This window comes from Lytechinus pictus, chromosome 3 (genome assembly GCF_037042905.1).
Source record: "Lytechinus pictus isolate F3 Inbred chromosome 3, Lp3.0, whole genome shotgun sequence".
Taxonomy (NCBI): domain Eukaryota; kingdom Metazoa; phylum Echinodermata; class Echinoidea; order Temnopleuroida; family Toxopneustidae; genus Lytechinus; species Lytechinus pictus.
In genome coordinates this window covers 11,128,372-11,152,323 of record NC_087247.1, presented here as the reverse complement: position 1 = coordinate 11,152,323, position 23,952 = coordinate 11,128,372, and the positions used below count along the sequence as shown (strand labels likewise).

Below are 23,952 nucleotides of genomic sequence, written 5' to 3'. Positions count from 1 at the left end.
TAAAAGTACAATAAACTTCTTCTTTGTTTTCTCTCACTTTAGTTGACCTATAAACCAGATTCAAGAGTTTTATCTCAAACGTGCCATGACTCGAGCCCAACTCAAGATTTCCTTTTTCCTTTACGTATATTACAACATTCTTTCTATCCTAACTTTTGAGGGGTCCACATTTTACAAGCTTTGCTTTTCAGTGGACCCCTCCATTCTTCTCATGATATATCATTATATTGATTTAATTATATTTAATTATATTGATTATATTGATTTAAATTTGACATGCATGTTAATTTATATTTGAATCACTTATTGAATATGTATATCATTTATTCAATGTTGAATTTTGTTCATGCTTTTATTCAAATTGAATTAATTTATATTGTACTTACTTGTATTATGTTGAAGAATGAAAAATAAATTGAATTGAATTGAATTGAATTTGTATGAAAAGTCAAGCGCGCACAAATTCTAAAACCTTACCACAAGATGGCGCTCTTTCACATTAAAGAGCAGACAAGATACAAGTGACAATCTGTCGGCGTTGATTGTGAGCAGTTCAGTCACCGAAAGTAAAAGACCACCCCCCCCCCAAAAAAAAAAAAAAAAAAAAAAAAAAAAAAGATATTCCATTTAAATTTACTTTTAGTAATTTTTTTCTTTCGAAAATTGTATTCCCAAGGCGAAACAGAAACATTCATTGAAAGAGAGAAGAGGAAGCTCGATTGCAAGCAATAGGTTGTAAAGTTTCCCTTATTTTGCTTCTCATTCTTTCTCTCTCTCTCTCTCTTTATTCTCTCCCTTCCTCTCCTTTTTCCTCATTTTCATTCTTTTCTTTATTTTCCCTTCCTTTTCTTTTCCATTCCATTTCCCTTTTTTTTTACATTTTCCCCTTCCTTTTTTAAAGACGAATAAAAAGAAAAGAATATTATATTTTATTAAAAACGGAAACGGTTTCGGGGTTCACACCTCATCATTAGCCTAAAATCATAAAACAGAGTAACTGGTATTTATACATTTGGGATATCAAGGTAATTTCAAGAATATAGGTACAGAATATAACTGTGGAACAGGGTGAATTTAAAAGGAGTAAAAGTAAAGATTATGCACTCTAAAAATATTGGGCTAAAATGCTCCATATGTGTCCAACCAACATTTGGCCTTTTTGGCATTTTTATTTATCCAGTGTGATGAAAATGTTACCCATTCTAAAGTAATTGCTGCTTATTTTTTAGCCTTACTAGACAATATGCTTCCCGCAATGGGTAAAATACTGCCCCAAATTGGTTGGAAACATAATTACCCTCGTGCTGGTTAATATTTTACCCAATATTTATTTACAATGTGTCAGTTAGGTCAGTTTGGGTAGGTAGATTAAACAGAAAGCATTATTTGATAATATCTGTTGATTTAGTTGAGGATTTTTCCATTTGATGAAGAGCCCTTCTTTTATTTTAATCTGAAAGTCTGTTAGGGCAGCATCGAAAATTTTGAAGCAATGATTATAGGAATCTGACAGGCATTGGGGTGATGATTGTAAATGTTTTCAAACATAGGAGTTTTTGTCCTTCCTTTTCTGTTGCCTCATCCTTTCCCTTCTTGCTTGTACTTTCTTTCACTCTTTGTATTCCTCCTTCCTTTTCCTTTCACTCTCCCTTTTCCTTTCCCTCTCCCTTTTTTCCTTCTCCTTTCTATCCCTTTTGCCTTCTTTTTCCCCCATCTCCCTCACTCTCTCTCCCTCTCTCTCTTTCTAACACACTCCCCCCTTTCCCCTCCTTTTCCCCCTCTCTCTTCCCCTCCCCTCTTTTCCTTTGAATTGTCTCTCCTATTCAAATAATCATAATGTATAATCCTTTTTCCAACTTTGAATTTACTTGGTCCAGTCAATTCCATTAAATTTCAATTCATTTCTTTTCTTTACTTGTTCACAGTGCATATACTATGTGGCTTTCTCACATATGACAAAATACATATTACAACATAAAAAATATATTAAAAAATCAAAATATCATTTAGAGTGCTGAAATACTAAGATACACTTCAGAACAATGGAACTGCTATGTTTTTTACACTTGCAATACATTACAGTGATAAAATACTGGGTAAATTCAACAATTCAATGTTTAAAGGGGAATCCAACCTTGGCCATAATGTTGTGTTGGAAAGGAGAAAAAAATAAATCAAACAGAATGGTGAAAGTTTGAATGAAATCGGACAAGCAATAAGAAAGTTATGGCTGCTGTATAATTGTGATCCCGAAGATTACATAGATTTCAAATTTGCAACTGGGTAAGTGAATTAATATGACAAGGGGCAAAGACAACTTTCCCTTACGCCATGTACTTAATTATCAGGGATATGGGGTTTTCTAAATATAACACAGAAAGCATATTGTTTTATGTCCTTATGAAAGACAACATATAATTTTAATTAAAACTTTTGAAAAAATAAGACATTTTAGCCATTTGATGTATTGGATTACATGGAAGAGTAGTCCTTGCCTTACCTCATTGAATTCATAACTTTCTTATTGTTTGTCCGACATTGTTCAAATTTTCACTTAATATCAACATCTACCTCCATGATATCAACTTGTATAAATTTTCTTTTTCCTCTAAAAACAAGTTTTTATTTGGGTTGGATTCCCCTTTAAAAGAAGACAGTTTACGATTAAAACTAACGTAAAATAACATATTTGCAATTACTAACTGAATTGTTGCAATTAATAAAATAGAAACAATCCAATTAAAAACATAATGGACAATGATAAGTATTTCAATGATACTCGTTTATTGCACTATTTGAAAAAATAGATAAATTGGGGGTTGGGGCATTTTGTGAAGGCGATTCCACCTGAATTATGCGGTGTTTACGTATATTATACGAAATAGTTGAATAAGAGAAGTGGTAGGCACATTTTTACATCCGAAGAATAGATGGTATAATAATAATAATAATAATACCAACATGCTTTAATATATAGCGCATATCACTGCCAAATGCGTCCCTATACGCTTAATTGGATATTTTTACCCTGGCTTAGCCCCGGAGCCTTTTACAGCGCGGTGGCATTTCAAGGAATATATTCCTGCCAGGTACCCATTTACCTCACCTGGGTCGAGTGCAGCACAATGTGATAAAAATCTTGCCGAAGGAAATTACGCCATGGCTGGGATTCGAACCCACGACCAACCCTCTGTTTCAAAGTCGGAAGACTAATCCACTGGGCCACAACGCTCCACGTGTTATGGTTCCATTACAACAAATTTTAATCTTTTTGATGCAACCGTATATATCGAAGTCAAATGAATTTAAATGATGACGGCCATTTTGAATTTCAAGATGGCGCCAATCAAAATGATCCGACATTTCAGCTAATATAAAGATTTATTGAGAGTGTTAGACTATCATATCAATTAAGTGATTTTCCTCAAATTTTGAACCTTACACAATGCTTAAAACGTTGATAGGACTAAAGATTTTAAAAAGTCCTTTATGCAAAATGGCGGTGAAATAACATGGTCGAAAAAATAACGGTACCAACATTTTTTTTTTAAATTCGGTTCACTCATATACACAAATTTGGCTAAAAATATAATATTGGCACAATTATCTCAAGGAATTTCCATACGTCCATTTTCCATTTCTCAGAGCAAGTTAAACAGATAAATTAGGCCTATCAAGTCAGCAAAACAGATTCTCCAAGCGTATCTTGAGTTTTATTAAACTTGGTTACACGTTTGAATACATAATGTTCGAATGAAACATTCTGAACATTGTGTTTCAATATATTCAGAGGAGTCTTAAGCCATCTCTTCTATTTGTTCTTCTTTATGTAAAAAAATAATGTCGAAATTAAATGACATTATCTTCCTCAAGAGTTTGGCCGAGCTCCTGTAAATTATGGCCATTATTTCGAACCTGTTTCGTAATTGTTATCACAAGCAAGACAAGAGGTATAACTGTCATAATACAGTATAGTACTTATCATTGCAATATATGCAGCGCAATAATGTCCAACAATTTTAGAACTCAGATGGGGCTTTGCCGCTGTAGTTTGCTGTGCAAACCCTTCACTCGAGGAAAGCAATGTAAAATCCTCGGCATTGACTTGTGTACAGCAAATTGTATTTGTGCTAGTTTTTTGTGAAGTCCCACCTGTCTTCAAAAGTTCATTTCCTGTCTGTGTCAATTATATGCCTGCAGTGTTGTATACCTGGGTTGAGAGTGACGAAAGTAAATTGTTGCCGTGGTGGGTAAAGGACACCAACACACCCACAGGGTTCGCGTCCCGACACGGCGATGCCGTTTGTCATTAGGAAGTTTATCGGAAACACTACGCAGACGCTTTCTGGAACGTAGAGAATCTATTGTCTAATGCCTTTCATGACAATGAAGTCTTTGTCGAGGGTCGTTGAATCGAAACAGCAGTGTCGTCCGTGACTCTGGACAAGCGACAGATTTGCACTTTTTTCGTCAGCTCAGAGTTTTTTTTACGACGATCAGTTCTTCGACAAAGACCTCTCACCTATTCATTGGGATATGACGGGCAAGTTCGGTAGATTTACAATGTTGCAGGATCCGTCCTCGATGCAATCGCGCGATAGCTCGCTTTCGGTCATCATTATAAGAGGTGATAAAAGCTTGAGATCGCATTAAACTCAGATCCTGATTGGCTCTGCCGCACTGGTCACGTGACAGGTCTTCCGTCTCGCTTCATTTCTTCCGCTTCTTGCCCGATTTCCTTTTGGCAGATTTCTTTATAGACTTTGTTGATTTGGCTGATTTCGATGATCTTGAGGATTTAGAAGAGAGTCCTCGTCCTTTCTTGTCCGTGCTGACCGGGTGTTTAGGCTCCACATACTCCACGCGTTCACCCTGGCATTTTTTCTATAAATGAATAAACAGTAGATAAAATTAATATATCAATTTAATATTATATTAATTTAAGGTGCCTTTTAAGTGGTCAAGTCAGTACGTAATGAGCCAACAATTTTGAGGGGGGAGCAGCATGTCGTATATGAGAAATTTAGGGGAGGGTTAGGAAGTAGCGAGCGAGCGAAAATTTTGAATATTTTGAACTGAAAAATACAATTTTGTGATAGCTTTCAATAATATTCAACAAATAATCATATTCCATCCTTGCCTTTTCCATTTTCTTTCCCTTTTCTCTTGTTTTCTTTGATACAGAACTTTGGGGAGTTCCCCAAAGATCCCCCCCCCCCCCATATATATACACCAGTGGGTGATAAAGACATGAGATAAGATGACCAAATACCACTTATGTATATTTCCTCATTAGGAATATAATCAGTAAAGCATTTCAAAAAGAAAAGAGTAGGCCATTAAAATGTTGACACATTCTTTGTCGTATAAAGACATCCCATTGTACTGCTAAATGAAATATGTTTTCACATGGGTTTTTCTGTTGTCATTTTTTTATGGGGGTGCCATTTTCTTTTCATGGGCCTATGCGAAACCTTGATCACAAATTAGTGTTAATATTTTTCTTTTCAGATGAATCCAACAACGTTATTTCGTCTTTGGTAATTCTGCCGCAGTTAAGAGAAGACAGAGAGTCGAGTTGCTTCTTCTCTTGTCAATTTATTTAGTCGAGCAGATACTACTAAAGATTAGTATCACCATGTGCCTACTATTAAATTACAATTGTTACAATTCACAATATAATATAGTGCGATTGATTTGCTAGAAAGACAATTTCATGATCAAAATAAAAGCAACAACATTATTTTCATTCTGTCGAATCGAGAATTTTTACCTTCAAGGAAGGAGACACTGGCGCACAGATAAGGGGGAAGGGCATGGGGGCCATAGACTCCAAAAAGTTTCACGACCAAGAAAAGAACGTAGATAAAGAAAGAAAGGAAAGGGAAGGGGGTGAAATATGATACAATTTTTCAAAAAATTATGTTAAAATCTATCACAAAATATTTTTTTAACTCGAAACTTGCAAAAGTTTTGTTCGCTTGCCTCGCTCGCTCTCTGCTTTTGAGAAACTCTTCCCCATACACAATGTATCAAAAATTTTGGCTCACGACGCCGCTGTAAGGGAAAGGATGTTCGGCCAGTAAGGCAAATAGAGGTCTCTAAGGCGGCCTATATGATTTCGTGATATTTTAGTGTAAATATTTCTACCAATTTTGTTTCTAAAGTGCACGAAACGTTGTTAAACACGCAACATAAAAATACAATTTTCTACTAAACTTGCCCCTACAATGTACTGGATTCATTAGTTTCAGCAGGACAGTCTGAATGCCCCCTCCCCCCTGAGGATTTTCATAGAATTTACCTGATTGCACTTTCGACATCGTGAGGGCTCGGGCATGACCCCTGTGAAATCCCCGCGAAGACAGGCCCGGCAGTATCTCGTCCCACACCATTTACACATGTAGGTCTGCAATGAGGGTCCAAAAAAAAAATCACATGGAAAATAAAAGCAAGACGTATGGCCTACAAATGATACATATCTGCATATACACTGTTAGAAAATTTATCCTTAAAATAAAAGAAGTTCCTGCAGCAGAGTCTCGAGAACACCTGTAATCTTACCAGATTGCGTAATCTTACAGGAAATTGGTATTTGGTGTACATGTATGAATAGAAACCTTACAATTTCCTTTAATAAAAACCATTTTCCCCCTTTTAAACAGACCTGTTCTGTTAAATTGCAGAAAACTTCCTGTTTTATGAAATTACAGAGTGATTCTATTATTGCTTTCTGCAAAATCTTCTTTTTTCTGTAAAATCAGTTTTTGTTTAACAGTGTAGACAGCGTAGCACTTTCATGTAACAAATAGTTTGCGATTCTCGCTGACAACTGTTATAAGCTACCGAAATCCTCGCATCTGATTGGCTCAGGACTATTTGCTTCGTAAAACGCGCCCAAGGATGCTTGAAAAAAATATTACGTACTGCATTGGAATGTGACGACTGAACGAGTTGATATAACAGATGGTATAAAATCATGATACCCTACTGTAAAATAAAAGGATGTATAAACAACATATAATTTAAAAAAAAATTGAATTCAAGGAAGGGATTGGTAAGTAGATCCAAGCATATTAATATATCCCCTGGATATATCCAGATATAATGTGCCGAAATCATGTCCTTTTGCGGGTAAATGTGCCCTTTACCATGAACATTAATTTTGAAAGAATAATTATTAACACGCCTTCTGATGGTATACATTAGATCTATTAACTTCATTCTCAAAGCTTTCGGATTTCTCCTTACAAAAAAAAAGAAAGAAAGTTGCCCAATCAGATTCGGGTCATAAAACGCTTTTATCCTATTGAATAGGCCTGCTACCCTAGAGATGGACAATATTTGGATCCCGGTAATACTTGAATCATGGAGCTATAAATATTTATAGCTCCATGTTTGAATTAAACTATAGAGAAAAATCTGATTATGTTGCTACGGAAAGTCAACAAAAGCGTGTGAAGTGTCACTTTCTCTTCTCATAATCTTAAGCAGTTCTATATAAGACGGACCTCGGTCTTATGTGTGGTTCTATTTTGCATCAACGAACACAATGGCCATCTCATATTACTTCAACATTCTGAAGACGCCTCTGTTATCTAAACCATATTTTTGTGTTATTTTGTAAGGATTCCTCTGATTTTACCCAAAATATTGCAAATTCCATGCTGGACGTTCCCATAAAATTAATGGCAGCCCCGTTCTCGTTTCATTTCAATGTTGAATAAACCACCCCAGTGTCCCTGTATTTCAAAGGATGTGTCCAATCTTCACTTCATAATCAAGACGTCAATTTGGAGTGATTTAAGACCATGGTGACACATGTTTCTTGTTGAATATAAAAGAATAATTCCAAGCTGCAAAGAAAATAGACACTAGGAGGCATAGGCGGCGGAAGCGGGGGGGACGTGTCCCCCCTAAATTTTAGGTGGGGGGACGGTCCCCCCCCCCCTAAATTTTTTGTTGATAACTTTTTTTTTTTTTTTTTTTTTTTTTTGCTTGTCAAATTTTTTTCTTGCGTCCCCCCTAAAATGTGTTGTTGTTGATAACTTTTTTTTTTTTGCTTGTCAAAAAAAATTTGTGGTCCCCCCTAAAATTTTTGGCTTCCGCCGCCAATGCTAGGAGGAGTTAGAAGAAGAAGAAAAAAAGAAGAAGGAGAAGAAGAAGAAGAAGACGAAGGAGGATGAGAAGGAGAAGAAGAAGAGGAAGAAGAAGAAGAAGAATGAAAAGGAAAAGAAGGAGAAGAAGAATATTGCGCACATATTCACCTTGAAAATACTGCTCAAGGCGCTCCTATATTATAACACAGGCTCGTGAATTGAATCAAACAAACGCCGTATTATTCGGTGTTGACAAACGTACAGGTATTTAGAATTACAATGTTATCAAACACTGAACCGTTTACCCCTCACGATTAACATATACAATTGCATGGTGCAACCGTATGCTCTACAATAAGACAGTTGCAATGATTTAATTATCATACCATCAAACAAAAGCATGATATAAATAAACTTACCGTGTCGACAGTAGGGCATCCCCAGCGGCACATTGTGGCGTCCGTGTGTTATTTTTTACTATCTCCCGGTTTATATCTCCTTCATACAACTCAGCCGTAGATATCCATCTCGACAGTGTGTATTATACCATGATATTACCATTGATATACCACGGCCAACTCTTTGGATTTACGAATGAAGACTGAAGCTTTTAATCGTCAACCGCCTCGAAACCGTACAAAATTACTGCACAAGATCGCTGAACGGTAGTAAAGTTTGGCATGCTCTAGGCCTACATTGCTGTGAAAAACGAGAGCTCGGGGCCCGGGTTAAACGTTTTAAAAAGTTCAAAAACTTCTGATCCCTGAACTTATGGAATATCTCGTCTGCGATGATTGTATATTATAAAAAATTCCTTGCATGCCAGTATAATATCATAGCGTCTTTGGTTGCTACGCGCCGATAAGTTCGAGAGTGTATTATACGCCGAAGACGCGACGGGGGAGAGTCAATAATTGATATATGCCGGCTAGCTTTGCTCAAAGGATTATCGTTTGGTTGCAAGAAAAAAAAATCGATAGATACTGTCTACTTTGTTCCGCTATATCTCCTTCCAAGCGTGGTAATTATGCTGAAATGTTATAATGGGAATATCCCGAAGGGCATAATTTGCCATCATTATGTCAAAGAAATGATAACATTGAATAAAGCTCTGTAATTGTATATACTCATGTTTTAAAGCGACGGTGTCCAAATCGGAAATTTGTTTCGTTTGCATCTTCGAGAAAGAACATCCTTATACCAAATTAAAGTATATATTTCAATTCGATTCAATTCTTTATACCATTTCCATTCAAAACAATACAATTTTACAGACGAGCATTCTTAATTCGTAAAATTAAAAAACAGAAAACAGTATAAAACACAAAAAACCAAAAACAGTATAATATATAAAACTCTTATTAAATTCAAAATTATATACAGTGAATGTAAACATTTATTTACATAATAGATACAAACAAAAAATGTACAAACGGTCTCCATTTGATTATGTTATCATGTGTTATATTATATGTGGAGCGTTGTGGCCCAGTGGATTAGTCTTCGGACTTTGAAACAGAGGGTCGTGGGTTCGAATCCCAGCCATGACGTAATTTCCTTCAGCAAGAAACTGATCCACAGTGTGCTGCACTCAACCCAGGTGAGGTAAATGGGTACCGGTAGGAAGTAATTCCTTAAAAAGCTGTGTGCGCTATGAACGCCTAGCTTAGCCGGGTAATATAGGAGCGCCTTGAGCACCTAACAAGGTGGATATGTGCGCAATATAAATACCCTATATTATTATTATTATTATTATACGTTACATGAATAATCAATACAGACACATTAACACACCTTTCTGCAATTTGGATATTTTTTTTTCGAACTTCATTCCTGTATCTCTTTGATTTCAAACATATTTACATGTATACATTCTATGTGGAACACCTTTGTAGTTTTTTTCAAGGTGATTTGCATTTTATCACATTCAACAATGTGGTTTTAAATGGAAATAAAATGCATCAAACTGAACCGAGGTCTTCTTCAACTTCTCCAGAGCTGAATTTTAAAGAATATTGATGTTAGTTATACATTATTTCTATAACGGCGGTAATCAATTTATTCCATTGGTGAACATGGAGAGGGAGAGAGGGTCTTGAAATCACACGAGATGGGGGTATGGATAATTGATTCTCAATCGGGAAATTGCATGTCTATATACATGCCTAGTCTGACTACAAATATTTGTTCATTTGTCTGAGACAGATAGATAGGCTTTGATAATATATTTCTAATGGGGACAAAGGGCAGTACGACCCTCGTTATCAAAATACACTCTAAAAAAGCTTTACCCAATATTGGGTAAAATGGGAACATGCATGCATGTTGATTGGGTAAAAGATATTTTGTAAATTGTACGCAATATTGCGTTGAAATAGCCCAATATGGGGTAATAAAAATACCCAGCAAACATGCATGTACACTTTTTACCAATATAAGACACGTCGTTCCGATGTATTAAGCGCTATATAAAAACGGAATACCATTATAATAGGTAAAATTTTACTCAGTGTTTTAAGAGAGTACGTGTCACATAGAAGGTTAACTGAGACAATTCTACTTTGATAAGTTTTTACTCAAGTTTAGAAACTCTGCATGAAAAATTATCGCTGACTATAGCTTTTGACCATGTAAGCCTGAAAATGATACTGAAAATGGGATTTTCCCAAACAAATTACTTTGAAATTGATTGGCATTATTTTGGATATTTTTTTTTGATGTAGATTACTACAAGATCAACAATGGTATCTGGTAATCTGAGCATTATATTTTTTAATTGGAATATGTTGTTCATACTCAAGTGAGGCCCCTGTTTGTCTTTTTGCTTGTCCAATTTTACGTAGACAAAACAAAATTAATTGTTTTTGGGCTTGTCATATTTTAAGTGAACGAAATTATCTTCAATTTTTGGTGACCTCCCCCCCCCTTTTTTTTTTGCTTGGCTTGTCAAATTTTTACATCTTCCTCGCGAAAATGTGCCCCCGGCCCAGTGGCGTACCTAGGATTTTTCACAATGGGGGGGGGGCAAAACCGTCCGCCAAAAAATTTGACAAGCAAAAAAAAAAAAAAAAAAAAAAAGGTCTTCAATCACAAATAAAGGATTTCGTACCACAAAAAAAATTGACAAGCAAAAAAAAAAAAAAAAAAAAAAGGTCTTCAAGATCGTCAGGGGGGCAATAAAGGTCTTCAAGCTCGTCAGGGGGGGGGGGCAAAAAATGTATTTCAAGCTCGTCAGGGGGGGCAAGGATACGTCCTTTGCAAGGGTTGTGCCTCGTCAGGGGGGCAGACTGTCCCCCCTGCCCCCCCCCCCCCGTAGGTACGCTAGTGCCCCGGCCCCCTTTGGAAAATCCTAGATCCGCCCCTGATATAGGACCAGTTGACTGCTGTATAGTTTAGATGGCGCAAGTACACTTTAAAAAGGTTTACCCCGGGTAAGGGTACTTAAGTAGACGAAATACTCAAGACTCCATACTCCCCCTCCAGGTAAAAAAGTATAATATCTAGTATTCTCGTTAATGATTTCTATTGTAGAACGACCACAAAGTTAATGTAGTCGATATCTTGTATTGTGATTTCCCTTCTATCATTGTATACTAAGAATCAAAACAGTTATCGATTGTATAGATCTTAACGAAGAGGCATAGCTCATTTAGAGTCCATCTGACTGACTGGAATTCGATGAGGATGAAGGTCAAACTATGATAGGGCATTATTAATTTTATGTTTTAATTTTTGCATATTACGTCGGTTTCAAGTATAGGCATATTTTATGAGTTGTCTTTATTCATATAATTTGAGTATATATATAAATTTGATTATTTGTTATTACACCAAGAAATTATACTGTGCAGGCCCTAAAAGCTTTTATTATTCTTTTTTTTTTTTTTTATCTCTGCCATTCTACAACTCCATCCCATTCATTCCTCTACCGCCCCCCCCCCCCTCTGCATCTTTATTTCTAATTCTCTAATTGCACCCCTCTCCTCCTCTCTCTCCCCTCTGTCCCTGCATGCCTCCCCCTCCTCCCCCCTCTCTCTCTCTCTTTCTCTCTCTCTCATAATCATACATTCTTAGTCTTGTGTGCCCATATTCTTTAATCTTATTACTTTTTTTAGGGAACATGCATGAGCATGAGAAATGGTGAGAGTCAAGAGATCTACTTCTGCCGTGCATTTAATCATTGTGCGTACATTTGTGTCTTTTATGCACAGCAAAAAAAAATATACAACGCTGTTTAATATATGAACCTTACAGCAATTGTTTAAACAGTTTAAACAACTGTAAACAACTGTTTAAATCTTAAGCAACAAAGTTTAATTTTCAATATCTAATTTTCAATAAATTAAACATGATTGTTTAAACGGTTAAACAAATACTGTAAGGTTCATATAGTAAACAGCGTTGTATAAAATCTTAAACAGCGTTTTACTGTGTGTTAATACGGTATAACTTTTTGTGTATTAAAAAAAAATCGTGCTATGAATTCGAGCTTGCATTCCTTAACCATCATGGTTAAAACAATAGGTTGTTCAATTTCCATCGATCTAAAGAAGATAACCGCCTAAGATATCATAACTTGCACATTTTTGCTGATGTAGCCCTACTTAGAAATATCGAAAGTTGATCCCTCGAATGAATGAATTGTATGATTATAAAATAAAAGATGAATAACCAGATTATGATTATGAATCGAATTATCATCGAAATATCTAAGGTCGAAAAGTTCCATCAAGTAAGCGATTCTCTGCATGGTGCCATTACAGTGCAATAACAGTCTATCAGAAAGATCTGGTATTTCTGGTCACTTCCTATTTGGACATCGTGTTATCTGGAGTGCATTTTTACATGATTTTCAGGGTTTAGCTTTAATTGCATCATTGGGCTTAATTTTGGTTATCATTAACAAACATATAACATTTTACACATACATAACGAATCAGTAATAACTATATGTTATAAATGACAAAATGAGAATAGAATATTTAAAGAAAATACAATTTTGTTTACCCAGCATACCCAGGGTAACCATTTACCATATTATGGCAAAGGAAAAATTGAAAGGTATTCCCTTATCCCAAAAGCGCGGAATGTCAAGTTACAAATCTTAGTTTGATAAAAGTTTTGATTAACCGAATCATCGCGATTTTAACATCAACACTGTTTGTGCAAGATATTTCATTAGCTATGATGGATTCGATCTAACTTTGATGTGGTGCTCATGTTCATGCTTAATGTGTATGTATAGTTAATTGTCGCCCATTTACCGCCGGACATTTGGAATGCAGATTAGTTCTCAAACTGTTTGTTACGAATGGGCTTCAAAGCTGTGCCTTCAAGTTTTACGAAACATTTGTTTTTATCAAAATGGACGTTTTCTTAAAATTTTGGTAGGTGGGGCTCGAAAAAAATATGAGAGTCAAAGTGGTCCTCGAGGGAAAAAGGTTGAGAAGCGCTGCCCTAGGGACACTTATAACTCAGTTACCCAGTAGAGGGGTGCCGGCCAGGTGCTGATGGTGATGCACCACCCCACCCCCACATCCCCGACTAGAAACTCGATCCCCTTTTGTTAGTAATTATTGATTATCATTATTATTATTATTATTATCATCATCATCATTATTATTATATTGCGATAATAAATACAGACAAGCATGAAATTGCCGTTTCTCAACTTTTATTGCCACTGGGGGAAATTCCCAGATGAAAACGACATTTACAATTTGTTCATAAGGACACAGTTTCTGAACAATATTTATCAAGCCACAATCAACCAGTAGAGAGCTCGTCGAAGTAGGTCCAATTAAAAGGGGAAACCGGGTCACATTATTTTTTTAATTGATAATAATGTTATTGTTATTACTCTTATTGTTATTTTCAATATTTTTTCTACTAATTTTCTTATTCTTATTGTAGGGTTTGAAAGTAAACACCTACTTGTAGGGGAGGTTTGACTGTCGATGAAAAGAAATAATATCAGTTCAAAATAATACAACAGAAACTCAACATGAACATAACGGAGACGAAGGATAAAGTAAACGAAAAGATCTGAATTGTGTATCTGTATCTTCGTTAAAAAATATATGCCTTCTTATACACTTGGCCTTCCTGGCCCACATCAAAATAGTATATCCACGGTAACATAACATTATCTAAATTAACCTAAGGCTATAACCAATGAAAGAAAATGAAATGGAAGAACCCAACTAAAATGTAGTAACCCAATTCATAAAAAATAGCCAATGAGAAAGCACTGGGATGAGGATGGGTAAATGACAAGGGTGATCATGTAATGAAGAATGTTCGACAAAAGAACCAGATAATGAGGATGGGATTCTTGAGCACATCTGAATAGGAAAGGAATGAAGATGACTAGAGAAATTGGATAGTGACTGATGCGATGAATAACACAATGCACAAGTATCTATTGAAAGCTAACTGAAATACATACCAAAGTGAACTAAAAACCCAACTGAACTGAATTAAATGCTTGGCTGTACTGTGCAGATGTCAAGCAAAAGCAAACCAAAATGAACAATTAACCTTCCTACAATCCTACATCATTATCATCATCATCAACATCATCACCATCATTATCATCATCATCATTTAGTAGTAGAAGTTGTAGTAGCAGTAGTATTTGTTGTTGTTGTGTTGTTGTTGTAATGGTATTTAACTTCATCATCAGAAGCGCATCTACGAGTGGCAAAATTGCCCAATAATAAATGCATTCTGTTTGTGTCGGTATTACTAAAATATAACAATGAATTCACAGGGATTTTCTCTTGTTGATTGGTATTTTTGTATTTCTAATTTTTTTAATGCTGTTAATTGATAAAAAGAATGTGAAACAAATAAATCATATCAAATCCTTTTATTTTCTTCTTATCATTTCTTTATTTTTCCTCTCCCACCCCCTCTCCCCCTCTCTCTTCCCTATTGTCACAATCACTTGAAGTATTTTACATTCCTTTTCAGCCGCTCTAAATTCTTTTCCTCCGTTTGATAGTCAGGAGCGAGCTGTACTTGGTCTTTTATTATGCAAATTATCCCCCACCATTTAGTCATGTTGCTTGAGTGCACAGCTGGCATGTGGAGCTATGTTGGGTATGTGCTTGCAGAAGGCCGGTCGACCCAGAAAATTGCGACCATTCGTCATTAGACCCTCATCACAAGAACAGTTACTCCGAGTTTTGTTTTATGGCCAGGTTTAATATGTCGAATGGCGGTTTAATTTTCGAATAATCAAGAAACCAAGCGTAAGTCTTTGTTATTTTTATATTTACATTGGGATTATCAATGTGCTGATATTTTAAGAAGTGATGTGAGAATGTTAGCTTGATATTCATGTCAGATGAGTTATCCATTGATGGGAATTCGTGGTGATAATTTTTGGTAAAACAAATCCTGGGTTGTCATTGCAAAATACGATTTATATTCTCACGGATGGATTTAGATTAGGGGATTTTAAAGGGTACAATTTAAAGAGACTTTTGCTCATGTTGATAATTAAGACATGATATATTTTAGATAGTATTTTATGTGTGTTTTGATGTGAACTTTAACTTTCAATACAAGCTGATTTCGTTTCCTTTGTTTTCGTTTTGCTTTGAATCTCTTTATTGCTGGGGACAGTGGCGTACAGATGGTCGCCCCCAAGGAAAAAAAGCAAATGGAAAGAAAAGGAGGAAAGAGAGAATGGTGAAATATATTATTTTTTTAATATTCTGTCAAAATCTATGATAAAATTGCATTTTTCAATGTTGCAATTTAATTTCCTTATAAATTTTAGCCCGATACGCCATATCCGGCCCCTTAAAATTTTGGCTCATTACGCCACTTACTGGGGAGGTTGAGCAACAATATGGGATGGCCGTTTCGGCCCAGCTCTTTTTCACCCTTACAACCCCCCCCCCCCCCCAAAAAAAAAGCCCGCCCTTCCCGGCCACTTTTTTCATTTTTGAGGGGGAATACACCCTTCCACCGCGGGCTCTTCTTCCCGTTTTAATTTTCTCTCCCACCCCCCTTTTATCATCTTTCCCATTTTGTTTAGGGTTCTGTTGAGGTGAAGGGGATGCCCGCCAACCCCTAGGATCCGCGCCCTTCTCATATCCCACTCGCACTAAAGCCGGAGGACAGCTACTCTATATCACCAAGAAATTAGCCTCGCAAATATCTTGTTGAAATAAATCTTCGATTGACAAAAAATATTTAAAATCAACATCATCGAATGGACTTCAACAATCTTTTCGAGCTTGTGTGCATCTTTTGCATTGGTTCCAGCAGGTGCATCGCAATGTAAATTGGCGCCAGTGTTGACTGCGGCAGACGACTGTGTGTTGAACAAAATTAATACGTCACATGAGCGAACTGACGCATCCTTTTCTTCCAAGCCGCGGCGCTTGAGATTAGAGAGCTTTTACATCCATCAAAATCTCTGAAATTTAGCGGGGAAAATTGGTGTTGCAGACAATGTTATGATGATTACCATATTGAGAAGCCTTCTATTCGACAGTGGGATCCACTCAGACGGAGAACTTGAAAAACGGAATAAGTTTGAGAAATTTCATTGACAGAAACTTTTACAATTCATCGTCAGCAGGTTCAGCGGGCCGGCTCAGCGAGTAAGGAAAAATGTTCACGCCAGAGCTTGACCGGGAGACCTCTCTTCCACCTGTTGAGTTACCGCAATCAACTACAGTAGTCCTATAACTTTGATCCGAACTTCGCGAAAAGTTTGATGGTGGAGCTCCGAACATTTGAATATTTCTCGTTACTTTCCATGCATAGCTCATCAATATGAACTTCATATTTCCTGAACATTTACCTGCGGATGAAGGAATGTTTGTAAAGCTTTTGCAATGCCAATGGATCTCAATGAACAATTGTTTGGAACTGATGATCATTTTTTGATTGGTGCCGGATTGGTCCATTTTCTGTGTCATCAGTGAGCCTGAATGTATGGCAAGGATGTCAATGGGATCAGATGGCAATGCCGAGATCGACTGAACAAAAGGTTCCTGTATGAGTGAGTCATTTTATTCATAGAACAATACAGCAATATTATTGATTTTAATGAAACTATGAAATTTACAGAAAAGGGTCGTAAAGTTCCAGGTTTAATGACAGGATTTGTAGTTTAAGTCAGGCAAAATTTACACATTAGGGGCCTGAAGTTAAGCCTTAACTTGACCTTTGTCTGTAAGATTCACTGTGTCATGTCAAGAAGGTTGCTGCATTGTGATCTATGGATAATATATTTTTTCCTTGAATTCTTTTTTGTTTGCCAAGAGTTTTACAACTTTTTTAAATACAAAAAGGTGGTAAAACTCTTATTTCGTCGTTGAATGTTCGGTTCTATTCGCACAATCGCTAAATGGCCAATGTCGACAAATTTGAAAATCAAGTAGAATTATTGTAACGACTGATATCGATCGCTCAAACGTTTCTGTTTCAATCCGGCTACATGAAATCGTCGAAGCATCCATTCCGTACATTGAACATGGTGAGTTTTAGAACATTTACTTTTCTGTAATTTTTGTATCATTTGTTTTGATATCCAAAGATATTTCTGCATTGTAAGACAGTATACTTCATTCATTGTTTGAAATTGAAATTAAGTATTCACAATAAGTCCCATTGTTATAAATCCTTACTGTATATGACATTGTCAACAGTAGGTATATTTGTGTAGACATTAGTTATCAGAATTAAATGCACACTTTATTTTCTTTATTATTAAGTTGAAAATTAAAATGTGGAGGAGAAGGAAAAGAAGAAGAAAAAGGAGAAGAAAAAAGAAGAAGAAAAAAAAGTGTGATATTAGGAATGTAGTTCTAGTAGTACTAGTATTGGAATAAGGAGGGGAGGAGCGGTAGGGAGAAAATAATAAAAGAAAAGTAAAAAAATATATATAAGTAGAATTAGTAGTAGCAGCAGCAGTAGTAGTAGTAGTAGTAGTAGAAAAATTAGGTGAAGGAGAGAAGAACATGAAGAAAAGAAGAAGAATGATATAAGTAGTTAGATAGTAGCAGTGGGAACAGATGGCTGCCGTATAAGTAGTAGTAACTTGGGAGGAATATAAGAAGAAATGGAAGAAAAAGAAGGAAAGAAGAAAATGAACAAATTATGTTTGGTATATTAGTAGAAGTAGTAGTAGTAGTAGTAGTAGAAAATGAGGTGATGAAGGAGAAAAGAACATGAAGAAGAAAAGAAGAAGAATTATGTAAGTAGTTAGATAGTAGCAGTGGGAACAGATTACTGTCGTACAAGTAATAGTAACTCAGGAGGAATATATGAAGAAATGAAGAAAAAGAAGAAAAGAAAAAGGAGAAAATTAATTGTTTGGTATATTATTATTATTATAATTAGTAGTGGTAGAAGAAGTAGTGGAAGTAGATTAAGGAGAAGGTGAAGATGATGATAAAGAAGAATAATGAAGAATGAAGAGCACTATAAAGATTGTGATCATTCAGTAGAAATAGATAGTAGTAGTAAGAAGAAGGGAAAAAACAATATAAGTAGTGTGTGGCGGTAGTAGTTGAATAAGGAGGAGGAGGTGAAGAAGAAGCAGAACAAGAAGAAAAAGAAGCAAAGAAGAAGTAAAGATAGTGATAGTAGTAGTAGCAGCAGTAGTACTACTACAAATATAGGTGGAAGAGAAGAAGAAAAAGAAAAGAAGAAAAGAAAGAAAACTGTAAAAGTAGTAGCGGGAAGAAGGAAAAGTTGTAGTAGTAGTAGTAGTAGTAGTAGAAAAAATGACGAGGTGATGATGGAGAGAGGAACATAAAGAAGAATAGAATAGAGTACTTAGGTACATGTAGTAGACTAGTAGCAGTGGGAACAGATTGCTGCCATACAAGTTGTAACTCAGGAGGAATATAAGAAGAAATGAAGAAAAAGAAGGAAAGAAGAAGAAAAAGGAGAAAATAAATTAGGTTTGGTATTGTAGTAGAAGTAGTAGTTGCTGTAGTAGTAGTAGTAGTAGTAATTGTAGTAATAGTAGTTGTTGTTGTTGTAGTAGTAGTAGTATTAGTAGTAGTAGTAGTAGAACAGGAAGAAGAAAAAAAATATAAGTAGATAGTAGCAGTGGGAACATGTGGCTGCAGTGCAAGTAGTGCTAGTATTATTTAGTAGAAGTAGTAGTAGTAGCAGCAGCAGTAGTAGTATGAAAATTGTATGAAAATATTGCAAATACTCGACACTCAGTCCCACACTTAGACCTATGCAATTTTAAGCAGTAGAGCCTACTTGTGTTAATAGCCTATATCATGATCATATACTCAGAAGGGGGGGAAATTATAGGAAGAAAACAAAAGAAAGGAGAGAAAATATAGGATTAGGAATAGATAATGGTTGTAGTAGTGGTAGTTGTAGTAGTTTGAGCAGTAGTGGTAGTAGTAGTTGTTGTAGTAGAAGTAGTAGTAGTTGTTGTAGTAGTAGAAGTAGTAGTAGTATAGTAGTAGTAGTAGAAGTAGTAAGGAGAAGCAGATGGAAGTAAAGAAGAAGAAGAAGAAAAATGAAAGAAAGAAAAGAAAGAAGTGTAGAAAAAGTAGAAGTGTGATAATAGAAGCAGATGGTGCCTGGGAGTAGGCGGGGGGGGGGAGAAAAAAAATCTATAGGTACACTTTCACTTCAGAACCATACTATTTCTCTTGAATAACATGCATTTTATCTTGTTGAATTTACAGGTGTGTACTGCTGCTTGTCGAACAGACCAACCCTCAAGAAAAGGGAAGACGATTCGTATTCTTTAGCAATGCGCGGATTGTAAACCATTGGAACAATCAACTTCATCTCCCATCCTTGATGTCCTTTGTAACGATAATGTCATTCATCTTTCTCCTATCTGCTGTTACCATTGAGCTTCATCACCTTCAATGGCCTTTTAGATGTGAGTCTGCAACCTTTAGAACAATACAGCAATATCACTTGATGATCTTAATGAAATTTTGAATTTTATTGTGACAGGTTGTGAGGTTAGGTTTATTGTCAGGATTGATAGGGAAAAACTCACATATAGGTCCCCAGTAGGTAGGCGCCTGGCCGTAAGCTTGATCTTAGCCTGTCTCGGTAAGATTTACTATTTCATGTCAGGAGGATTGCTGCATTGTTTTCTAAAGAATAGTCCTCTAATTGACTCCTTCCAAAAGCATTGAAGGTTGTTCCTAACAATCTACAATTGTTAAGGCGTTTGTCTTATTGATTTTTTAAAGTACCATTTATACTATAAAAACCATGATTGGTTTTCAATATTTGTCGGTATAATCATTTAGTCCATCATGGAGCCATTCGGTCATTTTTTGGGTCAGTCAGCCGTCCGTTCACTTATTCATTCGCTTTGTTCCATCATCATGGTCGATTCCTACAGCATATTCTCTCCGCCTCATTCGATTGAATTATTTTGGTAAGTTTACATTTTTTAAACATATTTTATTTAATATTATTTATTTCTGCTTTAGATATTTTTTTATAAGTTTCGTAATTATGATTGACAGTGTTGGAACTATTCAGATTGATCGTTCAATAAGTTTAATAATAAAGGAATAGATGTAGACAAGGTTGCTTCTAATAAAAGGGAGAAAACAAAAGTGGAGGAGAAGAAGAAAAGAAAAGGAAGAATCCTATCTAGTTTAGAAGAAGAATCCTACCTAGTTCTAGTATGTTTTGGGTATCTTGATTAAAGATAATTTTAAAATCTAAACCTTTTGATTGACATGGTACCTTCTTTATTTCCCAGGTCTGAACTTCTCTGAATATCTACGCAGCGTTTGTATGAAGGTATTCTGCAGCCCGTCCAAGTAAGGAATACCACTACCATCCAAGTCCCTTGAACTCCCTTTTGTCACCTGTTCTCATCAGCAATCGACTTCTTCTGTCATCTTTTGCAACGATGTCAATTGTGTTTCGCTCGTCTCCATGCATCAACCACTTTCATCACGCTCAACGATCTCAACATTTTTTATGTGAGTCATCCTTCACCCAGTAGAACAATACAGCAATATTACTTTATGATCTTAATGAAATTTTGAATTTTATTGTGACAGGTTGTGAGGTTAGGTTTATTGTCAGGATTGGTAGGAAAAATTAACATAGGTCCCCAGTAGGTAGGCGCCTGGCCGTAAGCTTGATCTTTGCCTGTCTCGGTAAGATTTACTATTTCATGTCAGGAGGATTGCTGTATTGTTTTCTAAGGGATATAGTCTTGAGTAACAGAGGTTGTACCTAGTGATTTACAATCATTTACTAAAACTTTTTTTTTTCTTTTTGATGATGACCATAAGACTGTTTGCAGATAAAACTCTTACTGGTTTGTAATATTCGTCTGTATATCATTAAGTCTTTCCTGCAGCTGTCTAATCATTCTTAGCAGCTAGTCTAGTTTGTTCGCTACTGTTTCCTGCCTGTTGATCGCTTGCTGGATATTCTGTCGTCGTGGGTAATGCAGCATATTCGCTCGGCCTCATTCGATTGAATTATTTTGGTAAGTTAACCCTCTTGACAACAATTGATCTGTTTACAATGTTCTTTATGTAACTTTTTTTGCTTGAAACATTTTGTATAATATTTTCCTTATGATTGATAATACAAGATAACCAAGGAGGAAGCGTGAAGAAGAAAAGGAGATGAGAAAGAATTCTAGTTCTAGTAATTTGTACATCAAGATTCTGACAATTTTAAGAAGCAATTGAACATTTTGTTAATACGGTATCTTTATTTTACAGGTCTGAACTAAACAAATTCCCAGCATTCCTATGAAGACGATTTGCAGGCCAGCCATCGCAACTAATGCAACTGCGGCAAGCTTCTAGTACCACCCAAGTTCCTTCTTGAACTACATTTTGTCATCTGTTTTCATCAGCAATCAACTTTTCATCCTTTCTAACAATGATGTCAGATGTGATGGGCTGTTTGCCTTTTGCTGCCATCTTCACCATGTTCAATGACAATTCAACTTTATGGTGATGTGAGTTATTAATTAAGCCTAATTACCCATGGAACAATACAGCAACATCACCTTATGATCTTAATGAAATTTTAAATTTTATTGTGACAGGTTGTGAGGTTAGGTTTATTGTCGGGATTGGTAGGAAAAATTCAGATAGGTCCCCAGTAGGTAGGCACCTGGCCGTAAGCTTGATCTTTGCCTGTCTCGGTAAGATTTACTATTTCATGTCAGGAGGATTGCTGCATTGTTTTCTACGGGATATTCTTAAGTAGCAGAGGTTGTACCTCGTGATTAGCAATCATTTACTAAGAATTTTTTTTATGATAATCAGAAGACTTTTTGCAGATAAAACCATTGCTGGATTGTAATATTCGTCAATATAATCGTTAGACCTGCAGCTGTGTGGTCATTCTCAGCAGTCCGTTCGTTCGCCAGCGTTTCCTGCCTGTCGATTGCTGCAAATTCCGTCATCGTGGGTAATGCAGCATATTCGCTCGGCCTCATTCGATTGAATTATTTTGGTAAGGTAACAATCTTGTCAACAATTGATGTGTTTACAATGTTCTTCCTGTAATTACTTTTATTATGATTGACAATGTCAAAACAAGTCAGATTTACAGTCTAGTATGTATAATAAAGGAGTGGATGCTGGAGACAAGATTTCTTTTAAGATAAGAAGAAAGATGAGAAGAAGGATAGAAGATGAGGAAAAATTCTAGTTCTAGTAATTTATACATCAAGACTCAATTTTAAGAACCAAACACTTTGTTGATGCAGTATCTTTATTTTGCAGATCTGAACTACTACAAATTCCCAGCATTCATATAAAGACAGTTATCTGCAGGCCAGCCAATGAAGACCATCTGTAGGCCAGCCAGCTAACTGTGGCAATTAACCTTCTAGTACCACCCAAGTTCCTTCTTGAACTCCATTTTGTCATCTGCCTTCATCAGCAATCGACTTCTTCTGTCAACCTTTCTAACAATGATGTCAGATGTGATTCCTTTGTTTGCCTTTTGCTGCCATCTTCACCATGTTCAATGACAATCTACCTTGTTGATGTGAGTTATTAAGCCTATCCCATGGAACAATACAGCAACATCACCTTATGATCTTAATGAAATTTTGAATTTTACTGTGACAGGTTATGAGGTTAGGTTTATTGTCAGGATTGGTAGGAAAAAAATCACAGATAGGTCCCCATTAGGTAGGCACCTGGCCGTAAGCTTGATCTTAGCCTGTCACGGTAAGATTTATTATTTCTTGTCAGGAGGATTGCTGCATTGTTTTCTAAGGGATATTCTTGAGTAGCAGAGGTTGTACCTAGTGATTAACAATCATATTATAGTACAACATTTTTTATGATAATCAGAAGTCTTTTGCAGATAAAACTATTACTGGTTTGTAATATTCGTCCATATAATCGGTAGACCTGCAGCTGTTCGATCATTCTCAGCAGTCTGTTCGTTCTCTACTGTTTCCTGCCTGTTGCTTGCTGGATATTCCGTCATTGGTAATGCAACATATTCGCTCGGCCTCATTCGATTGAATTATTACGGTAAGTTCATAATCTTGTCAATAGTTCCATTTAGAAAGTTCTTCATGTAATTTCTGCCTGAAACATTTGTTATAAGTTTTGTCATTATGATTGATAATGTTGAAACAAGTCAGATTTACAGTCTAGTATGCATAATAAAGGAGTAGATGTAGACAAAATATCTTTTAAGATAAGAAGAAACCAAGGAGGAAGACAAGAAGAATAGAAGATGAGGAAGAATTCAAGTTTTAGTAATTTATACATCAAGACTAAATTTTAAGAACCAAACATTTTGTTGATGCAGTATCTTTATTTTACAGGTCTGAACTACTACAAATTCCCAGCATTCATATAGAGACAATCTGCAGGCC

The 23,952-nt window shown here is 35.9% G+C and overlaps 1 protein-coding gene and 1 long non-coding RNA gene across 2 annotated transcripts; one reads left to right on the top strand and one right to left on the bottom strand.

Moving 5' to 3' along the window:
* Positions 1–2,767: 2,767 nt before the first annotated feature.
* On the bottom strand, positions 2,768–9,022 carry LOC129256542 (uncharacterized). The gene is made up of 3 exons (XM_054894719.2): positions 8,519–9,022; positions 6,305–6,409; positions 2,768–4,884 (listed from the first exon to the last, which is right to left on the bottom strand). The coding sequence occupies exons 1-3, from the start codon at positions 8,549–8,551 to the stop codon at positions 4,711–4,713; spliced, it is 312 nt and encodes a 103-aa protein (XP_054750694.2). The 5' UTR covers positions 8,552–9,022; the 3' UTR covers positions 2,768–4,710.
* Positions 9,023–15,190: 6,168 nt separating this feature from the next.
* LOC135153519 (uncharacterized) lies at positions 15,191–23,074 on the top strand. Its single transcript, XR_010292911.1, has 6 exons — positions 15,191–15,355; positions 16,150–17,124; positions 19,787–19,989; positions 20,836–21,061; positions 21,821–22,062; positions 22,838–23,074. It is a non-coding gene; the product is annotated as an uncharacterized LOC135153519 (long non-coding RNA).
* Positions 23,075–23,952: the final 878 nt, after the last annotated feature.